This window comes from Oncorhynchus keta, chromosome 22 (genome assembly GCF_023373465.1).
Source record: "Oncorhynchus keta strain PuntledgeMale-10-30-2019 chromosome 22, Oket_V2, whole genome shotgun sequence".
Taxonomy (NCBI): Eukaryota; Metazoa; Chordata; class Actinopteri; order Salmoniformes; family Salmonidae; genus Oncorhynchus; species Oncorhynchus keta.
The window spans coordinates 39,249,951-39,274,159 of record NC_068442.1 but is presented as its reverse complement, the minus strand read 5'-3'; the positions used below and the strand labels follow the sequence as shown (position 1 = coordinate 39,274,159).

General features: G+C 41.5%; 1 protein-coding gene across 4 annotated transcripts in view; it reads left to right on the top strand.

The window, feature by feature from the left end:
• Window positions 1–24,209, top strand: part of LOC118401467 (cAMP-specific 3',5'-cyclic phosphodiesterase 4C-like) — a 124,306-nt gene that overhangs the window by 17,108 nt on the left and 82,989 nt on the right. For all 4 annotated transcript variants that reach the window (XM_052475184.1, XM_035798991.2, XM_035798992.2 and 1 more), the window contains one exon: window positions 7,215–7,417. Coding sequence is in view for 3 of the 4 variants with exons in the window: in XM_035798991.2 (XP_035654884.1) it covers window positions 7,215–7,417 (203 nt within the window). In the remaining variant the exon portion in view is untranslated. The remainder of the gene's footprint in view (window positions 1–7,214; window positions 7,418–24,209) is intronic.

Sequence of the window (24,209 nt, the reverse complement as noted above, 5' to 3'; positions counted from 1 at the left end):
CACCACCATATCTTACAAATGTTCTATAAATCTGCTCTGCAGAGTGTGCTGTCCTTTGGTCTGATATTCATGTTTGTAAACATGCGAGTGCAAGACCAAGTCAAACTTCAGCACTTAATTAAGACGGCGGGAAGTATAACTGGTATAGATCAAGAATCAGCCACCAACCTGTGTACACAACTCATCTTCCTAAAACTTGAAAGCATTTTTACAGGACAGTACTCATCCCCTTAACTCAAAACTCAGTCGCAGCAGCTGGACAAAGGGAAAGAGACTTCAAAAGAACATCAAAACAGTCTGTTTGTCCGTCAAGTATACAGCACTTTAAATGGGTTGCTATAGCACTGTTAATGAATTATTTGATGTAGTTTCTGAATCTGGAGGCCGCTAGTGATTGCTATTTAACAGTCTGATGGCCTTGAGATAGAAACTGTTTTTCAGTCTCTCGGTCCAAGCTTTGATGCACCTGTACTGACCTCACCTTCTGGACCTCACTTTCTGGCTCGGGTGGCTTAGATCAAACGGATTGCAATTTGTAACATGTCATACAAATTGTAAATGGTAAATATAATTTGAAATGGATTATGGACAACCACAAATGAAGGCATACCATACGAAACATAACATACTAAATGGTTTATTTACGGATTTATGTACAGAATAATACAAAATGCTATGAGATCAGGTTGCAACCAGCCAGCAGCATGCCGTCAAAAGAAAAGAAAATGCTTGCTAACTTCGTTATCTACTTGATCAACTGTTTTAGACTAGACTATTATATTTTCACCTAGCAAGAGAAATAAATGTGCAATCACTCTTGAGTGACTGAAACTTCTTAGATGTTGAATCCCCTGTTTAGGGGACCTGCATGGTGCTGCTATCGGTTCCGACCGACACTTGGACACCATACAGTCGTGGCCAAAAGTTTTGAGAAGGACACAAATATTCATTTTCACAAAGTCTGCTGCCTCAGTTTGTATGATGCCAATTTTCATATACTCCAGAATGTTATGATGAGTGATCAGTTGAATTGCAATTAATTGCAAAGTCCCTCTTTGCCATGCAAATTAACTGAATCCCCCAAAAAACATTTCCACTGCATTTCAGCCCTGCCACAAAAGGACCAGCTGACATGTCAGTGATTCTCTCGTAAACACTCACACCTGTGTTAACGAGGACAAGGCTGGAGATCACTCTGTCATGCTGATTGAGTTCGAATAACAGACTGGAAGCTTCAAAAGGAGGGTGGTGCTTGGAATCATTGTTCTTCCTCTGTCAATTACGGTTATCTGCAAGGAAACACGTGCCGTCATCATTGCTTTGCACAAAAAGGGCTTCACAGGCAAGGATATTGCTGCCAGTAAGATTGCACCTAAATCAACCATTTATCAGATCATCAAGAACTTCAAGGAGAGCGGTTCAATTGTTGTGAAGAAGGCTTCAGGGCACCCAAGAAAGTACAGAGCTTGCTCAGGAATGGCTGCAGGCAGGTGTGAGTGCATCTGCACGCACAGTGAGGCGAATACTTTTGGAGGATGGCCTGGTTTCAAGAAGGGCAGCAAAGAAGCCACTTCTCTCCAGGAAAAACATCAGGGACAGACTGATATTCTACAAAAGGTCCAGGGATTGGACTGCTGAGGACTGGGGTAAAGTAATTTTCTCTGAATCCCCTTTCCGATTGTTTGGGGCATCCGGAAAAAAGCTTGTCCGGAGAAGACAAGGTGAGCTCTACCATCTGTCTTCTGTCATGCCAACAGTAAAGCATCCTGAGACCATTCATGTGTGGGGTTGCTTCTCAGCCAAGGGAGTCCATGGCCAGGAAACCCCCCAGACCTTAATCCCATTGAGAACTTGTGGTCAATCCTCAGAGGCGGGTGGACAAACAAAATGCCACAAATTCTGACAAACTCCAAGTATTGATTATGCAAGATTGGGCTGCCATCAGTCAGGATGTGGCCCAGAAGTCAATTGACAGCATGCCAGGGCAGATTGCAGAGGTCTTGAAAAAGGAGGGTCAATACTGCAGATATTGACACTCTGCATCAACTTCATGTAATTGTCAATAAAAGCCTTTGACACTTATGAAATGCTTGTAATTATACTTCAGTATTCCATAGTAACATCTGACAAAAATATCTAAAGACACTGAAATTTAATATTTGTGTCATTCTCAAAACTTTTGGCCACGACTGTGTGTGGACACGGTATGCTCCTTCTCCTGTCTTGTCATTTTAGTCCACGTGTGGTGATAAACAGTGCCAAACTAACAACTCTGCCATCCACACCTGTGCGAAGCGAGCCACAATAACGATTTAAAATAAAATAAAATGTTATTAGTCACATGAGCCAAATACAACAGGTGTAGTAGACCTTACAGTGAAATGCTTAGTTACGAGTCCCTAAGCAACAATGCAGTTAAAAAAAATATATATGAATAAGAAATAAAAGTAAGGAGTAAATAAAGAGCAGCAGTAAAATAACAATGGCGAGACTACATACGGGGTGGGTGTACCGGTACAGAATCAATGTGCGGGGGCACCGGTTAGTTGAGGTAATTGAGGTAATATGTACACGTAGGTAGAGTTATTAAAGTGACTGTGCATAGATAATAACAGAGTAGCAGCAGTTTAAAATAGTAATTTGATGTAGCCATTTGATTAGATGTTCAGGAGTCTTATGGCTTGGGGGTAGAAGCTGTTTAGAAGCCTCTTGGACCTAGACTTGGTGCTCTGATACCACTTGCCGTGTGGTATCAGAGAGAACAGAATATGATTAGGGTGGCTAGAGTCTTTGACCATTTTTTTAGGGCCTTTATACCAGGCGGTGTCAGAGAGAGGTCCTGGATGGCAGGAAGCTTGGCCCTGGTGATGTACTGGGCCGTATGCACTACCCTCTGCTCGGCCTCCGACCACAAGGCACTACAGTTGCCATACCAGGCAGTGATGCAACCCATCAGGATGCTCTCAACAGGTTTTTAGAAATGTTTGCAAATGTAATAAAAATAAACTGAAATATTACATTTACATAAGTATTCAGACCCTTTACTCAGTACTTTTGCAGCGATTACAGCCTCGTCTTGGGTATGACGTTATAAGCTTGTCGCACTTGTATTTGTGCAGTTTCTCCCATTTCCTCTTTGCAGATCCTCTCAAGGTCAGTGAGGTTGGATAGGGAGCGTCACAGCACAGCTATTTTCAGGTCTCTCCAGAGATGTTCGTTCAGGTTCAAGTCTGTGCTCTGGCGGGGGTACTCAAGGACATTCAGAGACTTGTCCCGAAGCACAAGTCTGAGGTCCTGAGCGCTCTGGAGCAGGTTTTCATCAAGGATCTCTATGTACTTTGCTCCATTCAGCTTTCCCTCGATCCTGACTAGTCTCCCAGTCCCTGCCGCTGAAAAACATCCCCACAGCAGAGTTCAATCTTGGTTTCATCAGACCAGAGAATCTTGTTTCTCATGGTCTGAGAGTTTTTGGGTGCCTTTTGGCAAACTCCAAGCGGGCTCTCATGTGCCTTTTACTGAGGAGTGGCTCCCGTCTGGCCACTCTACCATAAAGGCCTGATTTGGTGGAGTGCTGCAGAGATGGTTGTCCTTCTGGAAGGTTCTCCCATCTCCCCAGAGGAACTCTGGAGCTCTGTCAGAGTGACCATCGGGTTCTTGGTCACCTCCCTGACCAAGGCCCTTCTTCCCCGATTGCTCTGTTTAGCCGGGTGGCCAGGTCTAGGAAGAGTCTTGGTGCTTCCAAACTTCTGCATCTCAGTGCTAGAGACGTCACTACAGACCCTGGTTTGATTCCAAGCTGTATCACAACATGCTGTGATTGGGAGTCCCATAGGGTGGCGCACAATTGGCACAGCGTCGTCCAGGTTAGGGTTTGGCCGGGGTAGGCCGTCATTGTAAATAATAATATGGGTATTATGTGTAGATTGATAAGGAATGTGTATTTTATTTAATCCATTTAAGAATAAGGCTGTAATGTAACAAAATGTGGGGTCTGAATACTTTCCGAAGGCACTGTATCTACTCATTTTGCCACTGGTGGGTCAGAAGCTAAATATGCAATTGGGGCTGTCTGTGTTTGCTTTGTGGCCATCATCCAGGCCTGGCTGTTTCATATTGCTGTCCATGTTGTTTCATATGACATCCACGTTTCATCTTGTCATCCATGTTTTTTCATATTACCATCCATGTTGTTTCATATTACCATAGATGTTTCAGATTGCTGTCCATGTTTTTTCATATTGCCAGCCAGCGCACCACAGTATAGTAGAGCTCAGAGTAAGGAAGTCCTGTGTCACGAAGAGAGATGGATTGCCAATCCTCTTTACATTCCGTCAAATGGGTATCGCCAGTTTGCAATACCGAACAAGTTGTGAGCTTCAGAATATTCAATGAGTGTTAAGCATTTGTAAATTCATCAATTCTTCTGCGCTGTAGCACACTCGGACGAGAGTGCCCTGGAATCTGAGTAGATCGCCAGAGGGAATTTACGAACACACCCTTAGAACACAAGGAGACCAGTCAAGCATGGTTTGGGTTGGTGGCTTGTTGCACTCAATAACATTTAGAAAATAGATGTCTGGAGCTGAGTCCACTTTGTCAATCTGGTAATTGTGTTTTTGGCAGTGGGTGTTTGTGAGGCTTTTTGTAGTGAACTTATTTCACCCTTTCCAAATGGTCTGACATTGTTTTCGACCATTTATACACAGTTACATATTACAGTCACTGGTTCCTGTTGAGGTGATACCTTGAACCCTTGCAGTTATTGCCCTGTTGTGCGAATCCCAACTGCTCAGTGACTGAATGTCTTCATACTATTTGTCAAAAGGCTGTAACTACACTGAACAGAAATGTAAATGCAACATGCGACAATTTGAAAGATTTTACTGAGTTAAAGTTCATATAAGGAAATCAGCAAATTCATTAGGCCTTAATCTATGGATTTCACATGACTGGGAATACAGATATGCATCTGTTGGTCACAGATACCTTAAAGGTAGGGGTAGATCAGAAAACCAGTCAGTATCTAGTGTGACCACCATTTGCCTCATGCAGTGTGACTTCTCCTTCGCATTGAGTTGATCAGGCGGTTGATTGTGGCCTGTGGAATATTGTCCCGCTTAGGGCTGTGGCATTCACAAAATGTCGTTAGCTGGTGATTGTCAAGCAAATAACTTTCGGTCTCACGGTAATTTACCGTTAATTAACAAACAATTGAAGCAGCTCCTGGCTTCCACACAGCTTACAAGCCACTGATGCAGACCTTTGGAACATCTACATTTTAAAAAGTCTAATGAATCAATGTAATATAGTCTACACCTTCAGAAAAAAATCTGTTGTTTATTTTAGACAGGTTTAAAGATTTGTAATACCTTGTAAGGCTCAATGATGAGACTAATGATTTTTTAAAAGTCACTTGAAAGTCATGAGCTCTGTATTGTTTTTGTTGTGCAGGCTGTACACAATTCATCAGTCACTCATTCACAATTTGACAAGCACTTGATATGCCTTGAAATTGACGGCGGCATCCCCTTTGGACATAATGCACCTTTAAAAAAATCCTTGCCTTTTTGCAGCCAGTGGCCGTTATTTGGCCACTTTATTTGTGATACAAACTTTACTAAAACATATAGGCCTATGGGCTAGGCTACATGAGGTGTGCAACAATGATTAGAAAAAGTCGCCAAAAAAAAGGCATTGTCTCTTGCCTTAGGCTGGGCAGCATTTACAAGTGATAATATATTATTCACAAGTAGGCTAAGGCTAATATTGTCACCCATCAGACTATTCTTGATTTAATCATATATGTGTATATGTGACATTTGTTTTGATTTAGAATGAACCATTATAGAAGGCGGATGGGATCCTCTTTTTAATTTTTAATCTTTTTAATAGAGGCCATCACCCTGTTTTCTCCAGCAGTTGCATAGCCTATAGAAATGTTGCGCAACATGAGCTCATGGGCCCTCATGAAGTGTTTGATTTAGATTTTCGATTACATTTGCATTGATGTCAGCGTGATTAGAGGGACAGGAGAGTGCTGAGTACCAGGCAGTTAGCAAGTTTGGTAAGCCATCAGCAGCATCAGAGCTTGGAGAAGCCTAATTTACCGTGACTAAACGGTCACGTGAAATTTGACTGCCTTCATGTCTCGTTTCCGCCGGTGTGACGGTAATACAGTCACCGCAACAGCTACAGCTCCACTCCTCTTCAATGGTTGTGAGAAGTTGCTGGATGTAGGCGGAAACTGGAACACGTTGTTGTACATGTCGATCCAGAGCATCCCAAATGTCTGAGTATGCAGACCACGAAAGAAGCCGCAGTGGGTGACTCGGTTCAAAATGTTGACATCAGCAAACCGCTCGCACACATGACGCCCTCTACCTGGTACAGTTGAAACCCGGGATTCATCCGTGAAGAGCACTCTTCTCCAGTGTGCCAGTGGCCATCAAAGGTGAGCATTTGCCCCCCTGAAGTGAGTTACAACACTGAACTGCAGTCAGGTCAAGACCCTGGTGAGGACGATGAGCACACAGATGAGCTTCCCTGAGACTGTTTCTGACAATTTGTGAATAAATTCTTTGGTTGTGCAAACCCACAGTTTCATTAGCTGTCCAGGTGGCTGGTCTCAGACGATCCCGCAGGTGAAGAAGCTGGATCTGGAGTTCCTGGGCTGGCATGGTTACATGTGGTCGGCGGTTGTGAGGGCAGTTGGATGTATTGCCAAATTCTCTAGAACGACGTTGGGGGCGGTTTATGGTAGGGAAATTAACATAAAATGATCTGGCAACAGCTCTGGTGCACATTTCTGCAGTCAGTATGCCAATTTGGAAGCTACCTCAACTTGAGACATCTGTGGCATTGTCTTGTGTGACAAAACTTCACATTTTAGAGTGGCCTTTTATTGTCCCCAGCACAAGGTGCCCCTGTGTAATGATCATGCTCTTTAATCAGCATCTTGATATGCCACACCTGTCAGATGGCTGTATTATCTTGGCAAAAGTGAAATGCTCACTAACAGGGATGTAAACAAATTTGTGCACAGAATTTGAGATAAATAAGCTTTTTGTGCATATAGACTATTTCTGGGATCTTTTATTTCAGCTCATGGGACCAAAACTTTACATCTTGCGTTTTTATATTTTTGTTCAGTGTCAATATAATTAATTGATCATGATACCTGTCCTCTGATTAGTAGCGTTTTGTTTCCTCCACAGAGTCGACGGGACTCTCTCCCCCTGGCCAACCCCAGCTATGCATTGCGTCGGCGTTTCTCAGGGACGGTGCTACTGCCCCCGCTGTCCCGGCGCCACTCCACCTACGCCCAGGACAACCGCAGGCTTCTACACCTGGAAGCTCTCTATAGGAAGGCCCTGGCTGGCGTAGAGGCCACGAGCCTGGAAACCATCGATGACTACAAGTCAGTGGAGCAGCTTGTTAATCTTTCAACTATCTCTCTCTAATTCTCTCTCTCTCTCACACACTTTGTTTTTTGTCTCATTTACTGTCAACACTCACTGTCAAGTGAGCTGCCTCTCTTTATTTCTCACTCTGTCCCTCGAGTGCTCACAATCTCTTGTTTCTCTCCCTCTTTTTCTCCCCTCCATGTGCTCAACAAGCCATGAGAGGTCCACAGTGTGATTCATTGAGAAGGCTACTGTGTGATATTGATGTCTTATGCTGGGGTTTGAATTTACTCCACACTTCAGGAAAATATGATGTAATCTCAGAAGGACAGACTGTCAACTGACTTTTTGTCAAATTTCACCTGTGACATTTGGTTTTAGAATCCATCTATTCTTGCAGCCAAGCCTGAGGGAGCAGAGTCTGAATAACTTTTGTGGATGTGTGTGGGCGTGGCCGGTGTCTGTTTGTCCCCAGATGTCTGTGTGTTTATGCACTCACTCACACAGCGTCTTCCCATCACGCCTGCCTGCCCCTACTTCTCTAAGTACGTGCTCATCGACCTTCATGTTCTTGGCTGCGCTTTAATCTCTCTGAAACCCGCATCTCTCTAGGCCCAGAGGGGGTTAAGAAAAGCCTTCTGTCTGACGACTGCTACCTAACTCACTCTCTCCCTGCCTCGGGTCAGTGGAGGTCACTGCTTTAGTGTGTCTGTGTTCATGTATCCACATTTAGTTTTGGCCGGGCACTACATCTAGCCTCTCCACCAACACACTGTGTCTGTGCTTGAGCTGATGGCTCTACAGTCTGCTTCTCGGCATCACAGAGGCCAGACGGCAGGAAAAGATGCAGGATTCTGTATGGGGGGCTGTTTTTGAAATGACGGGTAATTACTGGAATGGTGGGAAGAGGCAAGTGGGAAGAAATGGGGGAGGGGGAGAATCTTGGATGGTTGATTCTCTCTCCATGTCCATTTATGTCTCATGTCTTTCTCCCTCTTTCTCCCTTTCTCTGTTTATGTATGACATTTTTCTTCTTCCTCTCAGTCCTCTGTGTTCTCTTTTTTTTTAGTTGTCTCATCTCAATACCTTTCTTTTATATCGCTCTCTTTCGGCATGTTTTGCTGTTGGACTTCCATGGAAAATAACCCAAATTTGGTGTCAAATGAAAGCTACGAGTCTATATTTTTTAGATATTAAGGCATATAGAACATTTTCAATAATTTCCATCCTAAAATGAGGAATAAGCAGAAGCTTTGATTTCTAGTCAAACAGATGGAAAAACGGGTCTTAGAAAACATCCACCAGCAAAAGTCTTCAAAATATTAGAAATGCCTCAAAACACAATGTTGAAGACCCTCACCAACTAATAACAACATTTACATTAAATGATTTGCCTTCAGTAAGTTTAAGAAATTTTGCCTCGTCTGTTACAACAAACCCACATACTGTATCTTTAAGATATTTTCTAATTTCTCTCCCTTATGAGGAGGGAGGATAATAAAAGTTCACAGAAGTGAAGGTAGACCTACGGTTATAGTGTTTTAACTGATAACAATTTGGTTTATGGTTCATTAAGTGACTTTAAAACATGTCATGACAGAAAAATCCCTAACAGAGAATGACTGCAACTGAATTGGCTAAAATGGGAGATGATAGTAGTCACAAACTACAGTTGGTTCACCAGCTACTGTCTTCCCTTCCACTGGCATACTTCAGCTCATAGTTCTGAAAACAGTCTGGACAACCCCTCTCTCTCTCCCCCCGTCTCACTCTCCTACTCTCGATGTTTGCAATGCCAGGAAAAGGGCACAGTGACATGCACATAACTAGAGATAAAGGTAGAGAAAAGGATTCCTCTGTAATTCATTTGAAACGTTGTGCAATTATCCATGTCTTTTGGATACAGGATGCATTTGAAAGTCTTACTTTCAAAGGTCTATTACTGTCAAAGGTCTATTACTGTTGAAGAACTATTACTGGATGTCAGGGCTATGGGGAGTGTTATTGCCTTTTATGGTTGAGCATTACAAGATGCAGGTAACTGCCAAAATAATGGAAACACTTCAGTAACTGCGGGATACAAAATATATTGAAAGCAGGTGCTTCCACATGGGTGTGGTTCCTGAGTTAATTAAACAATTAACATCCCATCATGCTTAGGGTCATGTATAAAAATGCAGGGTAGGCCATTTTTTGGGCTACCATGACTAATCCCCCATAGGATGACAATGCCCCCATCCACAGGGCACGAATGACCATGAAAACGATGGAAACCATATGCCATGGCCGTCTCAGTCACCAGATCTCAACCAAATTGAACACTTATGGGAGATTCTGGAGCAGCGCCTGAGACAGCGTTGTCCACTACCATCAACAAATCAACAAATTATGGAATTCGATAGGTTTCCAGACACTTGTAGAATCTATGCCAAGGTGCACTGAAGCTGTTCTGGATTGTGGTGGCCCAATGCCCTATTAAGACACATTATGTTGGCGTTTTCTTTATTTTTGCAGTTACCCACAGGCCAACATTAGTTTCAGGATTTAATGAAATTAAAGAGAACATACTGCAAGTGCAATTGTATTCTAGCGATATTGGAGGGAAATTACAGTTCAATAAAAGCTGTTTATTATTTTAAAAATGTACTATACTAATAAAGAAGCACGTTTATTTTTATATAAATATTTTATTACATTGACCTTGCACTCCTTGAGTGGCTGAATATATTTTGTATTTCCTTTGAAATGGTCTATATGGAGGTGATATTTTTGATTGAGTTGGGCTGACTCATTTACAATTACCAGTAGCCAACATAAAATTTGGTCACAGAAAATGTGAAAGTGTCCAAAGTTTATAACAGAAATAAATCAAATCACAGAGGGATTAGTAATTTCCCGAATTCCCAGTCAATGTTGCTTACTCGGTAATGTGATGAATAGCCTACCTCGCGTCAGTCCCAACGGTTGGCTGGACTGGTTTATAAAATGCGCGCGGATGAGAGCACAACAACACACGCAGGGGAGTGAGAGTTCACCTATCTATAGATGCTCCTCTCTCTCCGACATGCTTTCGTTTGAAGAGCTTTCAGAAATTGACAAAAACGTTGTTTTATTCTATGCCTTGCTATAAGTACATACCTTGAGACCGCGTGCGCGAGGATTTACACAAATGTTTGCGGACGGATGAATCTCTATGGATGAAAGGCAGCGAAAGCAGAGAGGATAAAATTAATAGTTTCATATCATATTTTAAGAGTTGATATCATTCGTTTGTGGCTGTACTATTCACTGGGGTTATGTCGATATTGACGCAGAAGAACTTTCCATTTCGATTGTGAGGAAGCGTTTCCTCGTTTCAGTACCTCGGCTAGTGGACAGCACGCTCTGCCACCGCCAACAGCGCGCACATAATACGTTTATATCGAAGAGCCTCCTGATGTTGGAGGGAACAACCGAACATATGGATTGTACAGGTCTAAGTAGAGAAGGTGCTGGTTCCGCCAAGGCACCCAAACACTTGTGGCGACAACCAAGAACTCACATCCGATTCAAGCAGCGTTTTCACTCCGATACAGAGCCGTACCTGACTCGCAACAGAACTATGGAGAAGCTGCGCCCTGGGCTGAAAAAAACACGAATGTCGTTGCCATCCTTATATAAACGGTAATTGTAATGCATCATTATTAGTTGTTTTAATTAGCCTACTTGCTCACCTTTATAGATCTCCTTTTGTTAATACATTTTTGTCACTTCCAAAGTTGACAATGTGAACAGAGGGATGAAAGTGCTCAATTGCAAAAAGCAGTGTTTCAACAAACAACTCCACTTAAGAATGTCAATATTGTCCCCACACTCCATTTTGTGAGAAGTAAAGTCAGGGTGCACTGATTTAGCCCTTGACACAGAAAGGTATTGAGCTTATGCTGATTAAAGTGTGTGCATAATTCCAGGAACCATTGATCTCTTTGTGTTTCAAGGGTTCTCTCCATCCATCTTGTCTGTCTGTCCGGAGATCAATGGTAGGCTATTTACATTTTCGCAATGGGCTGAGACCAAGGAAAAACATGGAAAAGCACTTGAGTGGTAGTATGCAGCCTTTCTTTTTTCATTACTTAAATTTACACACACCACTCTGGGTTGCTGAGCATTTCCCCTGGAAAGACAGTGTGACTATGATAGGAGAGGTTTGGCCTAATAAAAGTGAGAGGATATTGTGAAGGGACCTTCCCCATCTCTGTGGTCTCTGAGAGACTGCAGACTGAGATGATAAGGTTGATCCTGAGGGAAATGTTTCCTGTTGTTTTGTTGCTTTTCATTAATAGTCTAGATATTGGGCTTATCAGTGTGAGAGGGTGTTGAGGCTGAATCCATCAATTTTCTTCAAGCCATATGTAGGCTAAAATCATATGGTCACTTTAAGATAAGATCAGAAAATCATTAAAATCATTAATCGTCCTCATCCTCAATTGACAATCAGATTGAAGTGAGCTCTTCAACCCATTCAGCTGTGATGTCCTATGACCTTCATGACCCTTGCTGTCTGGGCCGGCAACATTTTGTTCTGGAGTCAGTTATGGTTCATGACCGGAGCCTACTATTGTAACATCAGTGTTCACCTCAGTAAAGAGGCACACCGCCATGAAAGCTGTCTACTGACTGCCGCTGACTGTTGGGCATTGATGATATGGTAATGACATCACAGCATGCTTCAGGTTGGAGTAGAGAAGTGACTCACTTCCGGCATTCTGCCTCCCTGATGCCTCATATGTATGAACGAATGCGTCTCTCCTCTAATGCATCTCTCCTCTAATTGTCCCATGACATTTTATCCTACACTGATGACTCAGTTTGCATGGCCAAGGTAGAGAGAGGTAAATGTGACTGTGGTGTGAGGGATGCTTTTGACTTTGCTGATGAATACGGTCTTGTGTGTTGTGGTAGGTGTGTTATGATCTTTCATCACTCTTAGTAATGGGAACGGTCTATAGAATAGTATTTTGTTGAAGCTCTTTCCAATCAAAGACAGAGAAACAGGCTTTTTGTACTGCGTGCCTGCAGATCCGACTTCTTCTCTGGACCCCTCTCCCTGACATCAAAAGGTCCTGAAGCTTCTGCGCATGTACTTTACGCACAGCCTCTGCTCTACTGTATATCTGCTTTAAAAGGAGTAGAGAAGTGACTCACTTCCGGCATTCTGCCTCCCTGACGCCTCATATGTATGAACGAATGCATCTCTCCTCTATATATACATGTTTTAGTGTAGGATTTTAATTAGCTGTCTTGTTTCATTCTCTTTCCTCCTGTCTATGTTTCTTTGTTGGTACTTTTTAAAAATTATGTGAAGCACTTTGTTAGTTTGTTAGGAAAGTCTACACTTCAAAGTTATCGGATTCACATGGAATTGTTGTTCAATTTAAATGTTTGAATATTAAATTATTTGTGATGGGATGAAATGTGATTTTAGCTTCTAAAATGTGAGATTTGGGTTTTCATAAGAAAGGGCTCTGCTCACTCAGTGGCCCACCCCTGTGAAGGGACATGGGCTATACAACTTTTCAAACACGCCCTCCTCTCCCTTCCTATATAAAGCCTTGATGACAATATAACCTTCTGTTCCAAGGATGTGGGGACGACGGTCCAATGTCAGAATGGTTCAGATAATATCTACAGAACGAAGCCAACATCAGCGTGAGCTTTGGTTGCGAATGGTATGAACTTTGAATTCTTATTCACTACAGAAGTGATACCTCCTAGCCGTTGAGTTAGCAACAGCCGCTGCAAACGAGGGTTAGGAAGGAACAGAGTATCCCGTCTATCACCCAGCGACGTTACTACAAAGTATCCAATTGACAAACAGAGACATTCTTCAAAGGACTTGGTTGGACAACACGGCCTTCCACCAACCTACCGAAGCGCAGCTCAGAGTAAATATTTATTGCATTTTCCTTTTCCAAATTGGCGGTAATTTAGAATGCATAAGATACTGTATTTACGATAGCACAGCTTCGCCCTTTGTTCCTCAGTCTTCCCGCTCTTTCACTCAAACCCAGCCCCTTTTCTTTTGTGTAACCAGCTGTCATATCTGTTCCGCCCGCTAGGGATGTTTTCCTTTATGACGTAATTTGTAATCAAGTTATGATTGAATTATGTTTATGTGTAATTCTGTGTGATTAGTTAGGTATTTAGTAAATAAATAATTAAACCCAATTTTGTATTGCTGGTTCAACTTGTTAGCCAGGGTTTGTGCAGATAACCAAGAATTTATAACTTTCAGATGAGACTGAATTAAGATGACGGTTAATATTGACGGCTATTGATGTAAAATATTACTAGATCTTTGAGTTTATTCGGAAGATAACAGTTCTATAAATATTATTTTGTGGTGCCCCGACTCTCTAGTTTAATTACATTTACATTACGGAGAAATTATTTTATAGAATAGCATGTCATATCACTTAATCCGGCATAGCCAAAGACACGACAAGATGCTGCATGGACGTAACTCTGGTAAAACTTGAAGAATTATCATTCACACTTGACATTGGGGAGGGAGGGTGAATGCAAAAGTTGTGCGTAAAGGATAAAGAAATGCAATGCGCAGAACGTGATTTGGATCTTCGGGTCTTCTGCTCTGGGTAAAAGAGATCTGGGGGGGTCTAGACTGAGCGGTTACCTATGAATCAACCGCCTTTGCCTAAAAAATAATGGTCTTTCTGCGCATTGTGAAAGCGTATCACTTTCGTTTTGAACATGATATTGCTTAGGACATTTATCAAAACATGCTTTCTTACAGTGCAACAACAAATATGTTATTGATCTTTTTACAATTCTGATTGGATAAGGGCCTAAGTACGGTGTTTGTTAGACGATTGAGTCGTGCTGATAAAATGACCAAAATCCTCAATGTACCTGAATATAGCTTACTTCCTGCTGTCTATCCAAGCCGTTTGCTGGTGTCGCCATGCCGTTCACATGGTGGCTGTTAGGTAACAGAGCCTTTAATTAAGTCCGGTGTTCGTGCTGCTGCCTCCCTCTCACTGCTCCCCAGCTAGGCTGTGATGTTATCAATTATTCTGTGAATTATTCTTCTGGGAAGAGTGACCCATATGTCTCAGTGGTCCAGATAGCTGCTGTTTTACTTGGAAGCTCTGTTTTCTTTGAAATTACTTTTACCACTGGCAGTGGAAGGATTAGCCATCCAATGGATGATGCTGCCATGGCACCCATATGTTTTCGAGGTATAATAATATCAAGCTCAGTCATTAAAACTACAGGGTTTATGATGTAACCAGCCAATGTTAACATTGAGCATAGAAAATGTTTTAGCATGCAGCTTTTATAGTGTTATATTCATGGATTGATAAAAAATTATGAGTGCTATGAGGTTCAGATTAGTTGCTTGAAAAGTAATATATTATATTACATCTGTCATGCCATTATTCCAAACAGATCGATTCCGCTCGATCGAGATCTAAATGAGGAAACAAGTCGAGATCGGATAATGAAACGCACCTGGTAGTGATATGATTCTGAAAGTATTGTTTGACAATTTAAAAATGTACTTTACTCAGCTATTTCTAAAAGTATAATCTGATTATATTACTTTTGTAACACGTTGCCCCAACACTGGTTCTGATAGGGTGACCTGCAAATGTCCGTTGTTGCATTACTGATTTGGGTGTCCTGGTAAATATACAAATTACTAGCACGTATCCTGGACTACCTACTATGTAGGATGAGCCACTACAGGCAGTTAGATTTGGGTATGTCATTTTAGCCCAAATTTTTTTTTAAAGGGTCCGATCCTTAAACCGGGGATTAAGGAGGAAGCATCAGCTCGGTCACGAGCCAGACAAGTCGGAATGACTGGAAGTCAAGTGCTCTGTCAGAGAGTGAAGTCAGGGTGTGAGGTTGTAGAGTCGTACTGATATTCTCACTGGGTTGCTCTCACCAGGGCAGTTTCTCTACAAACACTGGCTTTTGGTGTCTCATGTAGACGTCATCCCCCCTCAGTGTATATATGTTTTTTGCATTGATATGAGTATTTGTGTAAGGAGCTTAGGTAGGTAGGTCTTGTTTTAAGTGTTAGCATTTTTGTCTTCTTCTTTATCAATAGCCATGGAAACATTCCATGTAATTATTGGATTAGAATCCTTCTCATTGTCACGTGAAGTTTAGGAGTTAATGCACCTAATTTGTTCTACACTATCAAGAGCTTTGCGAGACCCAAGTCATTGTTTATTTTGTTTCATCTTCTTTCTGTTGGCTTGTGATGAAGCAGTGCAATCAACATGCCATCAGTTCAGGTGTAATGGTCCTTTATGGATGGATGAAAAAGACATCTAATGATTCAGATGTGTTTGGGGCTATTTGCTTCCCTGGGGTGGCAAAAGCCCTTCCTCTCAATTCTCACTCCAAGATTTGTGGTGAGAGAAGGCTGCCGAGTTGCCCTGAAGCTTGTCTAGGCATCCACATTCAACATTTACTGTGTTTACTCACTACCTACCAAGTTGTCCAATCATTCATGGCAAAATGTGTACTTGGTAGCAATAGTGCTATGGTCTTGTTTGTTTCTGTATTCTATGACTCAAGATGTTATAAATTCCTGTATTCAGATGACTTTCCTATTGGTACTTTGACGCAAGTCAGGGATGGGCAACTTTGATGTGGGAAGGGGCTACCAAAAATTTGAACTCATCATGAGGGGCCGTAGTTGCGCTACACCTTGTGTATTCCACTACTCTAACTCGGAACAGTAGTTTTAGACACCGACTGAGTTTATGCAATAAAATGTAAATTAATTACTTTAAAATCATACAATTTGATTTTCTGGATTTTTGTTTTAGATTCTGTCTCTCACAGTTGAAGTGTACCAATGATAAAAATTACAGACCTCTACATGCTTTGTAAGTAGGAAAACCTGCTAAATCGGCAGTGTATCAAATACTTGTTCTCCCCTGTGTGTGTGTGTGTGTGTGTGTGTGTGTGTGTGTGTGTGTGTGTGTGTGTGTGTGTGTGTGTGTGTGTGTGTGTGTGTGTGTGTGTGTGTGTGTGTGTGTGTGTGTGTGTGTGTGTGTGTGTGTGTGTGTGTGTGTGTGTGTGTGTGTGTGTGTGTGTGTGAGAGATGCACACACATGTATGTATGTGTGTATATGTGTGTGTGTGTGTGTGTGTGTGTGTGTGTTTTTAAATGTAAAAAATGGGGGGGATTGATCCAAGGGGCATTCAAAAGGAGGGCCTACAGTTTCCCATCTCTGCCTTAAATGGTTCTGCTTACAAGGATAACCAAATATGAACAAGGATGGGCCCGTCAAAGATGACTTGGCAAACTTAAAAATAAAACCTCCTTTTGTTGTCTCAATGAAGGCCAGGTTTTGTACACCCCACCTTTCCAGTCAAATTACCATGACGCCTATAGCTGTAAACATGCTCATTTCTTAGTCATCAATGACAGGCTGGTGAGTCCTCCTGGTGTAAAAGATTAGAAGTCATCTTTGTCACCTGGATAACACCAGTGTCTCCATCGGCCTACAGTTCATTCAGAAAGAACACAGTACTCCATAATGACAAAGCAAAAACAGTTTTTTAGGAAATATTTATATACTTTTTCATGATTTAAAAAAAAAAGAATTCCGACCTTTTGCTATTAGACTTTAAATTGAGCTCAGGTGCGTCCTGTTTCCATTAATCATTCTTGATGTGTCTACAACTTTATTGGAGTCTACCTGGGGTAAATTACATTTATTGGACATGATTTGGAAAGGCATGTCGGAACAGAAACCAAGCTGTGAGGGCTTTTCCGTAGAAGTCTGAGACAGGATTGTGTCAAGTACCAAAACATTTCTGCAGCATTGAAGGTCATCAAGAACATGGAAGATGTTTGGAACCACCAAGACCCTTCCTAGATCTGGCCACCCGGCCAAACTGAGCAATTGGGCGAGAAGGGCCTTAGTCAGGGAGGTTACCAAGAACCTGATGGTCACTGACAGATCTCCAGAGTTCCTCTATGGAGATGGGAGAAACTTCCAGAAGGACAGCAATCTCTGCAGCACTCCAACAATCAGGCCTTTATGGTAGAGTGGCCAGACGGAAGCCACTCAGTAAAAGGCGCATGACAGCCCGCTTGGAGTTTGCCAAAAGGCACCTAAAGACTCTCAGACCATGAGAAACAAGATTCTCTGGTCTGATGAAGCCAAGATTGAACTCCTTGGCTTAAAGGCCAAGCATCACATCTGGAGGAAATCTGGCACCATCCTTACGGTGAAGCGTGATTGCAGCATCATGCTGTGGGCATGTTTTTCCGCAGCAGGGACTTAGACTTGTCAGGATCGTGGGAAAGATGAATGGAGAAAAGTACAGAGAGATCCTTGTTGAAAACCTGTTCCAGAGCGCTCCTGACCTCGGACTGGGGCAAAGGTTCACTTTCCAACAGGCCAACGACCCTAAGCACATAGCCAAGATGCAGGAGCGGCTTCGGGACAAGTCTGAATGTTCTTTAGTGGCCCAGCCAGAGCCAGGACTTGAACCCGATGAAACATCTCTAGAGTGACCTGAAAATAGCTGTGGAGCAACGCTCCCCATCCAACCTGACAGTGCTTGAAAGGATCTGCAGATGTTACGCCCCTGAAAACAGGGGAGAAATAATCACGAGAGTGATACGGTGTTGTATTCTCAAGTCAACATTTAGTTCAATCATTTCACAAAAGTAACACATTACATAACAGAAAACCCATTATACAAATAACACAGCAAAATATCTTATTAACAACACGCATGTTCATTCACAATCGACATAAAATGGCAGCTACTCTCAGTACGACGCTATCCTTCACTTCAACCGAGCAGGGCTAATATTACTCTCTTCAAACTTAACTCTAACTTCCTCAAGACGTTACTAAAACACACCTTAAACACTCTTGACATGTTCGCTAGTTATAACATTTAAATTACTATTTTTATCATCAATAAAGTACCTGAAAACAGGGGAGAAATAATCACGAGACTGATACGGTGTTGTATTCTCAAGTCAACATTTAGTTCAATGAGAAAAGACCGCGAATTTCCCCAGGAATATGCGTGGAGACCAGAGCAATCGATCTCCGGCTCATAGATTAAGAGCATTTCGTAGATCACAGATTAACACTTTTAGGCACCACAAAATAAAGTAATCAATATAACGTTTACACATTACTCTCACAATTCGTACCCTTTGACAGATTTGAACTTTAACACAATTATATGAATGTTATCAATCTCTATCAACTAATACTGAATGCATCTTTTTAACCTTAGATGTTTTAAGATCCTCACATACTATGAACTTACTAATACTTTTCAATGTATAACAGGCTATGAATATGTCCTTTAACCTGTCACACAGAGAAGAATGGGAGAAACTCCCCAAATACAGGTGTGCTAAGCTTGTAGCATCATACCCAAGAAGACTCGAGGCTGTAATTGCTACCAAAGGTGCTTCAACAAAGTACTGAGTAAAGGGTCTGAATGCTTATGCAAATGTCATATTTCAGTTTTTTATTTTGAGGTATTGTGTGTAGATTGATGAGGGGGAAAAAATATATTTTTTAGAGTAAGGCTGTAACGTGACAAAAAGTCAGGGGGACTGAATGCTATCCGAATGCACTGTCTGTCATTTACAAAAATTAATAACTTTTTTTTTTTTAGGGCGGCAGGAAGTATTTCGGTTGCTGGTTTAAATCCCAGAGACAACTAAGTGAAAACTCTGTGCCTTTTGAGCAAGGCACTTAAACCTAATCGTTCCTGTAAGTAGCTCTGGATGAGTGTCTGCTAAATGACTAAATCGTAAAAATGAAATAAAACATTTATTCAACCTTTTTATTTTGCCAAAATAGGTTATTATCTCATTTGCAACCAAGACCTCGACATGAGATCAAAGCCTTAGGGTTAGGGTTGGGGTTAGGGTTAGGGTTTTTGTGTTTCTTTCTTTTGATCGGCCAATCCGTCAGCCCTACCAGGAGATTGTGATGGATGTGAAATGGAATCCAGGCTGGGTTATCAGTGACATCGTGTCGTATTTGCATCAGCCAAAAGAACATTAGGCTGTGTCTGCTTTGAGTAAATCCTGGAGTCAACAGGGAACACTCGTGATTCTGGGGACAGGAAAGGGCAGAACCCTCTGTTTGCATGAGGGAGAGAGGGATGATTGCTTTCTAGATTAGAGGCTCACTTCAGAGCCAGGGGATGTCCTCCAACGACAGCAAACCATTAAGGTTTATTTAACGATATGCATCATTCTTGAACACTTCCACCGACAATGTGTCATGGTGGGTTTTTTAAACAACATATGTTGAACAGTACTATGAATTCTTGGATATGTGTAGCAAACTTTTATGAGAAGTTATGTGAGATACTGTACCTGAACAGATCTATTGAAGGGGTTATTTCTGTCATTCACTCAAGATGAAATGTGATGTAGGGACTAGGGAAATTGATGACAGAAAGGGGTGCTTGAAGCCTTCGATAAGTCAGCCTCTGCATTAGTTATGTGTTACAAAGAGAGCTCTACATATTGAGTTTGGAGAAGATGCCCCCAATATGTTTCAGTGCATTTACATTTATTAATTCCTTTTCTTTGTTTCACCTTTATTTAACCAGGTAGGCCAGTTGAGAACAAGTTCTCATTTACAACTGCAACCTGGCCAAGATAAAGCACAGCAGTGTGACAAAAACAACAACACATGGGATAAACAAAAGTACAGTAAATAACACAATAGAAAAGGTCTATTTATAGTGTGTGCAAATGTAGTAAGATTAGGGAGGTTAGGCAATAAATAGGCTATAGAGGTGAAATAATTACAATTTAGCATTACATGCCCATTACTGCTGCCATTGCAGAAAGTGTTTAGTATAAACAAGACCCTGACCAAAACCATGATTTTAGCTCTGATAAAAGATTTGGGTGACAAGCCCAACGATATCAATATGTCTTCTAATATTCCTGCACTCAGCACTATGATATAATAAAAAATAAAAAAAAGCTTAATAATCCATTCTCACACACACACACACACACACACACACACACACACACACACACACACACACACACACACACACACACACACACACACACACACACACACACACACACACACACACACACAGGTCTACTGCTCACTTTCTTGCACATACTTCTCAGACTACGTGATTGCATTTGTTTGGCCCATAACCCGAGAGGACATGCTGATCCAATCCGCCTGCAAACAGAAGGATAAAATTACATAATTCATAAGTGTGCCAGGCCATCGGCTTGCTTACATCATTTGCAATCATCTCCAATCAAAAGGGAAAAATATAACCGAGGAGGTCACCCTATCACACTTCCAAACCTAGTACCACCTTTTATGTTCCAGTCCCTCTCTTCAAGTCTTTCTTTATTTAAGTGCTTGGATGACTAATACGAAGACTCCCTTTCTCACCCATTTTCAGCACAGCATTACACCTGGTGATGGTGTGTTATGTCACTTTAGAATCCTGCCTCGTTTCAGTCTTTCTCTGGAGCTACTGGCTCGTGTCCTTTACCTGAAGTGGGTCTCTTCTAACCGCTTTGAACACAGCTGCTCCAGCTACACTCTTAGAACCCCTTAGAAAAAATGGGTTCCCCCGTAGGAGAACCCTTTTTGGTTCCAGGCAGAACTGTTTTTGGTTCCATGTAGAACCTTCTGAGGGAAAGGGGTTCTACATCGAACCCAATAGCGTTCTACCTGGAACCAAAAGGGTTATACCTGGAACTAAAAATAGTTAATCAAAGAGTTCTCCTATGGGGACAGCTGAATAACCCTTTTAGGTTTTAGATTGCTCCTTTTTTTTATAGTGTACAAACATGACAAAAAAAATGTAGGTACTATTTTTTTATTTGAGTCATTTTTATACATTGTTTTAAACAATATTATACTCTACAAATACATAACCAGTGTTGTGTATTCATATATATGATATATTCATATATATCATGGAAACCACCCCAAACTTACTAAGAGAAAAATATATACAATTATATATATTTTGTCTCTGTGTTTTTCACAATTTTCCTTCAATTCGCAAGAGGCTGAATGTACCTCACCGGCAAAAGCATCCGAGTAACCGAAACAGAGCTGCTCTGTCTCTGTATGTGTAGCCCATCTATCTTATGCTGTCTGGTCAAAAAGGGAATGACATTGTTGCCCCCCTGTAGCATTGAATGCAAGGGAAGCCAGCGAACATTTGGCCTCCCTTGATGTAAAAAAAGTATAAAATAATAGCCAATCAGCATTGAGTTAAACTGCGTGAGCTCAACTGTGAATGGTCTTGGCGCACCATGAAAGAAAGTTAGCCTAGCGAGCAAGAATTTTAGCCAGATAGCCTAGGATAACAAAAGCTAAAAGCGTGTCCTGTATGACAGTCATAGACCGTTTCGTCTACATGAGAGGATGGCATCAATGTTTCTCTACAAGTAGGGTGAGTCGACATGTTTTTTCTACTTGCACACACACACACGCACGCACGCACGCACGCACGCACACGCGCACACACGCACACACACACACACACACACACACACACACACGCACACGCGCACACGCACACGCACACACACACACACACACACACAGAACCATGGACAGCCCCAGTGATTTTACCCACACACCACTACTGCACATAACATTTCCAGAGTGGGCTCTCTTCTACTTTTTAAAGTTCTGATACATTTTATGAGCACCACCAACCCAGTGAATGGGAAAATAGATTCAAAGGGAACTCCCTCTGCTGTTGATTTGCTGAATCTGCAATTCTGAAGGCGGGCTGTGATTGGTTAATGGCCTATAATGCCAATTTAGATGTTTTAAAATGGGTCACATCTTCAGAAGTAACAGAGAACCCAGTCTGGAAATGTTATGTACTTGTAGAGTATATTGTTTAACACATAATGTCTAAAAAGGAACAAAATCAAAACGGGTGCTATTATTTGTTTATTTTTAATTATCCGTAAATGAATGTATAGAAATGGTATACTCATATTTTAGAGCCCACTCAAATGACACAAAGACTGGCTATGTAGCATCTACAGACTCATCATTGTATTGTCTTAAAGAAGGCCTGGGAAAGCCTAAAATGTCACAAATTTACCAACTTTAATAAATAATTTTTCAATAATAGTTTTGGGTACATGCAGTCTTCAAAGGTATGCCAAACATCCCCAAAGGACCTTTCTTTGGATTATTTCAGGAAGATCCAATACATTTTTGGGCCACACTGATGTGGAATTACTCAATGGTCTCTGCTTAGAGAAGCCATAAATACGGGTTAACTTAATTTTCTTCCATTGTATATAATCTGTTCTTTTGTTCTGAGATGTTGGTTTCATTATTGTAGTTTGTGTAACATGCAGTTACCAGCAGATGTTATTTCTAGTGTTCATGCATGTGTCAATTAGAGCCAACTCCCCCTTAGCTTTAGGAATTGAAACCCATCATCCCCCGTGATCACACCTCATCCTGACATACTGAGAAGGCACTATGATGTTATATTCCCATTACCCATTACTCACATGCATACTTCCTCGTAAAATTCAGTAATAACCTCGTGTTTTCAATTGCAATCTGCACATTTTTTGGTTTGTTGATGTTTCGATCAGTGACCTTTTTCACTGTATTTATTGAAAGGTCATATAGCGATCAATGGGTCAGCTTTGTTTTCTACAACCCCTTTCTCTTGTCTCTGCTGTATAAAAAGAATAGTGACAAGAATATCAATTTCATTATGAATATATTTCCTGGGACCATGATTTTTAGAATATGATATACCAGCCAAGATGAATATTTTTCTTGCATGAGATGCAATCATTGTGCTTCAGTTACAGCTCTCTACTCTCTATACATATTTTAGTCCCATATTGAGGCATAAAGTTTTCAGTTTCTCACACTTGAGAAACCTGAGAAATGTGTTATGCCTCATTGCAGTCGAGTAAAGTAATTTATTTTATTCCCCCCCCCCGCCCCCCCAGAGTTGGCTCAAATGATGATAGCATTTTACTTCCTCTAAAGGATAGGCTAGATATAGACATTTAACCCCCTGTACCAGCACCTTCAAAAGCTGGCTTTCTCATGGAGGACCTCTTCCACAGAATGACAAATCTCTTTAATAACCCTTGCTGTGCCTGCCTCCGGAACATGTTCCTTCCCAGAGGAAGTGGCGTAATCAAAGCAATGGCAAAAAAGTTATTAATTAAGAGCTCTTGTGCCTTCAGTCTTGTATTTGGAGTGGGTTTTATTTCTCACAGCAGCACACTGGTGATGTTTTCACCAGCATTGTGTGGTGAGGAGGATACACAGGGAGGCAGAAAAGATAGCGACACTTCTTTGGAGATGAGTTGCTAGAGGTGGAAGTCCCTACTCACAGAAGGCTTCACTGATAGGGATGCTGTGGTACTGTTATATTAGCGGCAAATAGGAAAGTAGAAAGGATGCCTCTCCAGCTTCAATTCTACTGACTGTATGGTTCTTTTGTATGGATGTTGTACTTGCCTCGTCATTGGATGAAAGTTTGCATGTACAGATTTTAGCTTTGGAAAACCACAAGGGGGGAGGGGCGAGAGGGGGGCTGTAAAATAACTTGGATATGTGTGACAATACTTTTTTTTTTTTTTAGCTTTTTAACCATTCATTTTATGGTAATATTAGATATTTGCTTTATGATCATCTATATGAAAACAACTATATGATCTGAGCAGTAGGGAAAAAAGGCATACTTTTGTAAATGCACAGTATGTGCACACACACTCTAGATGTA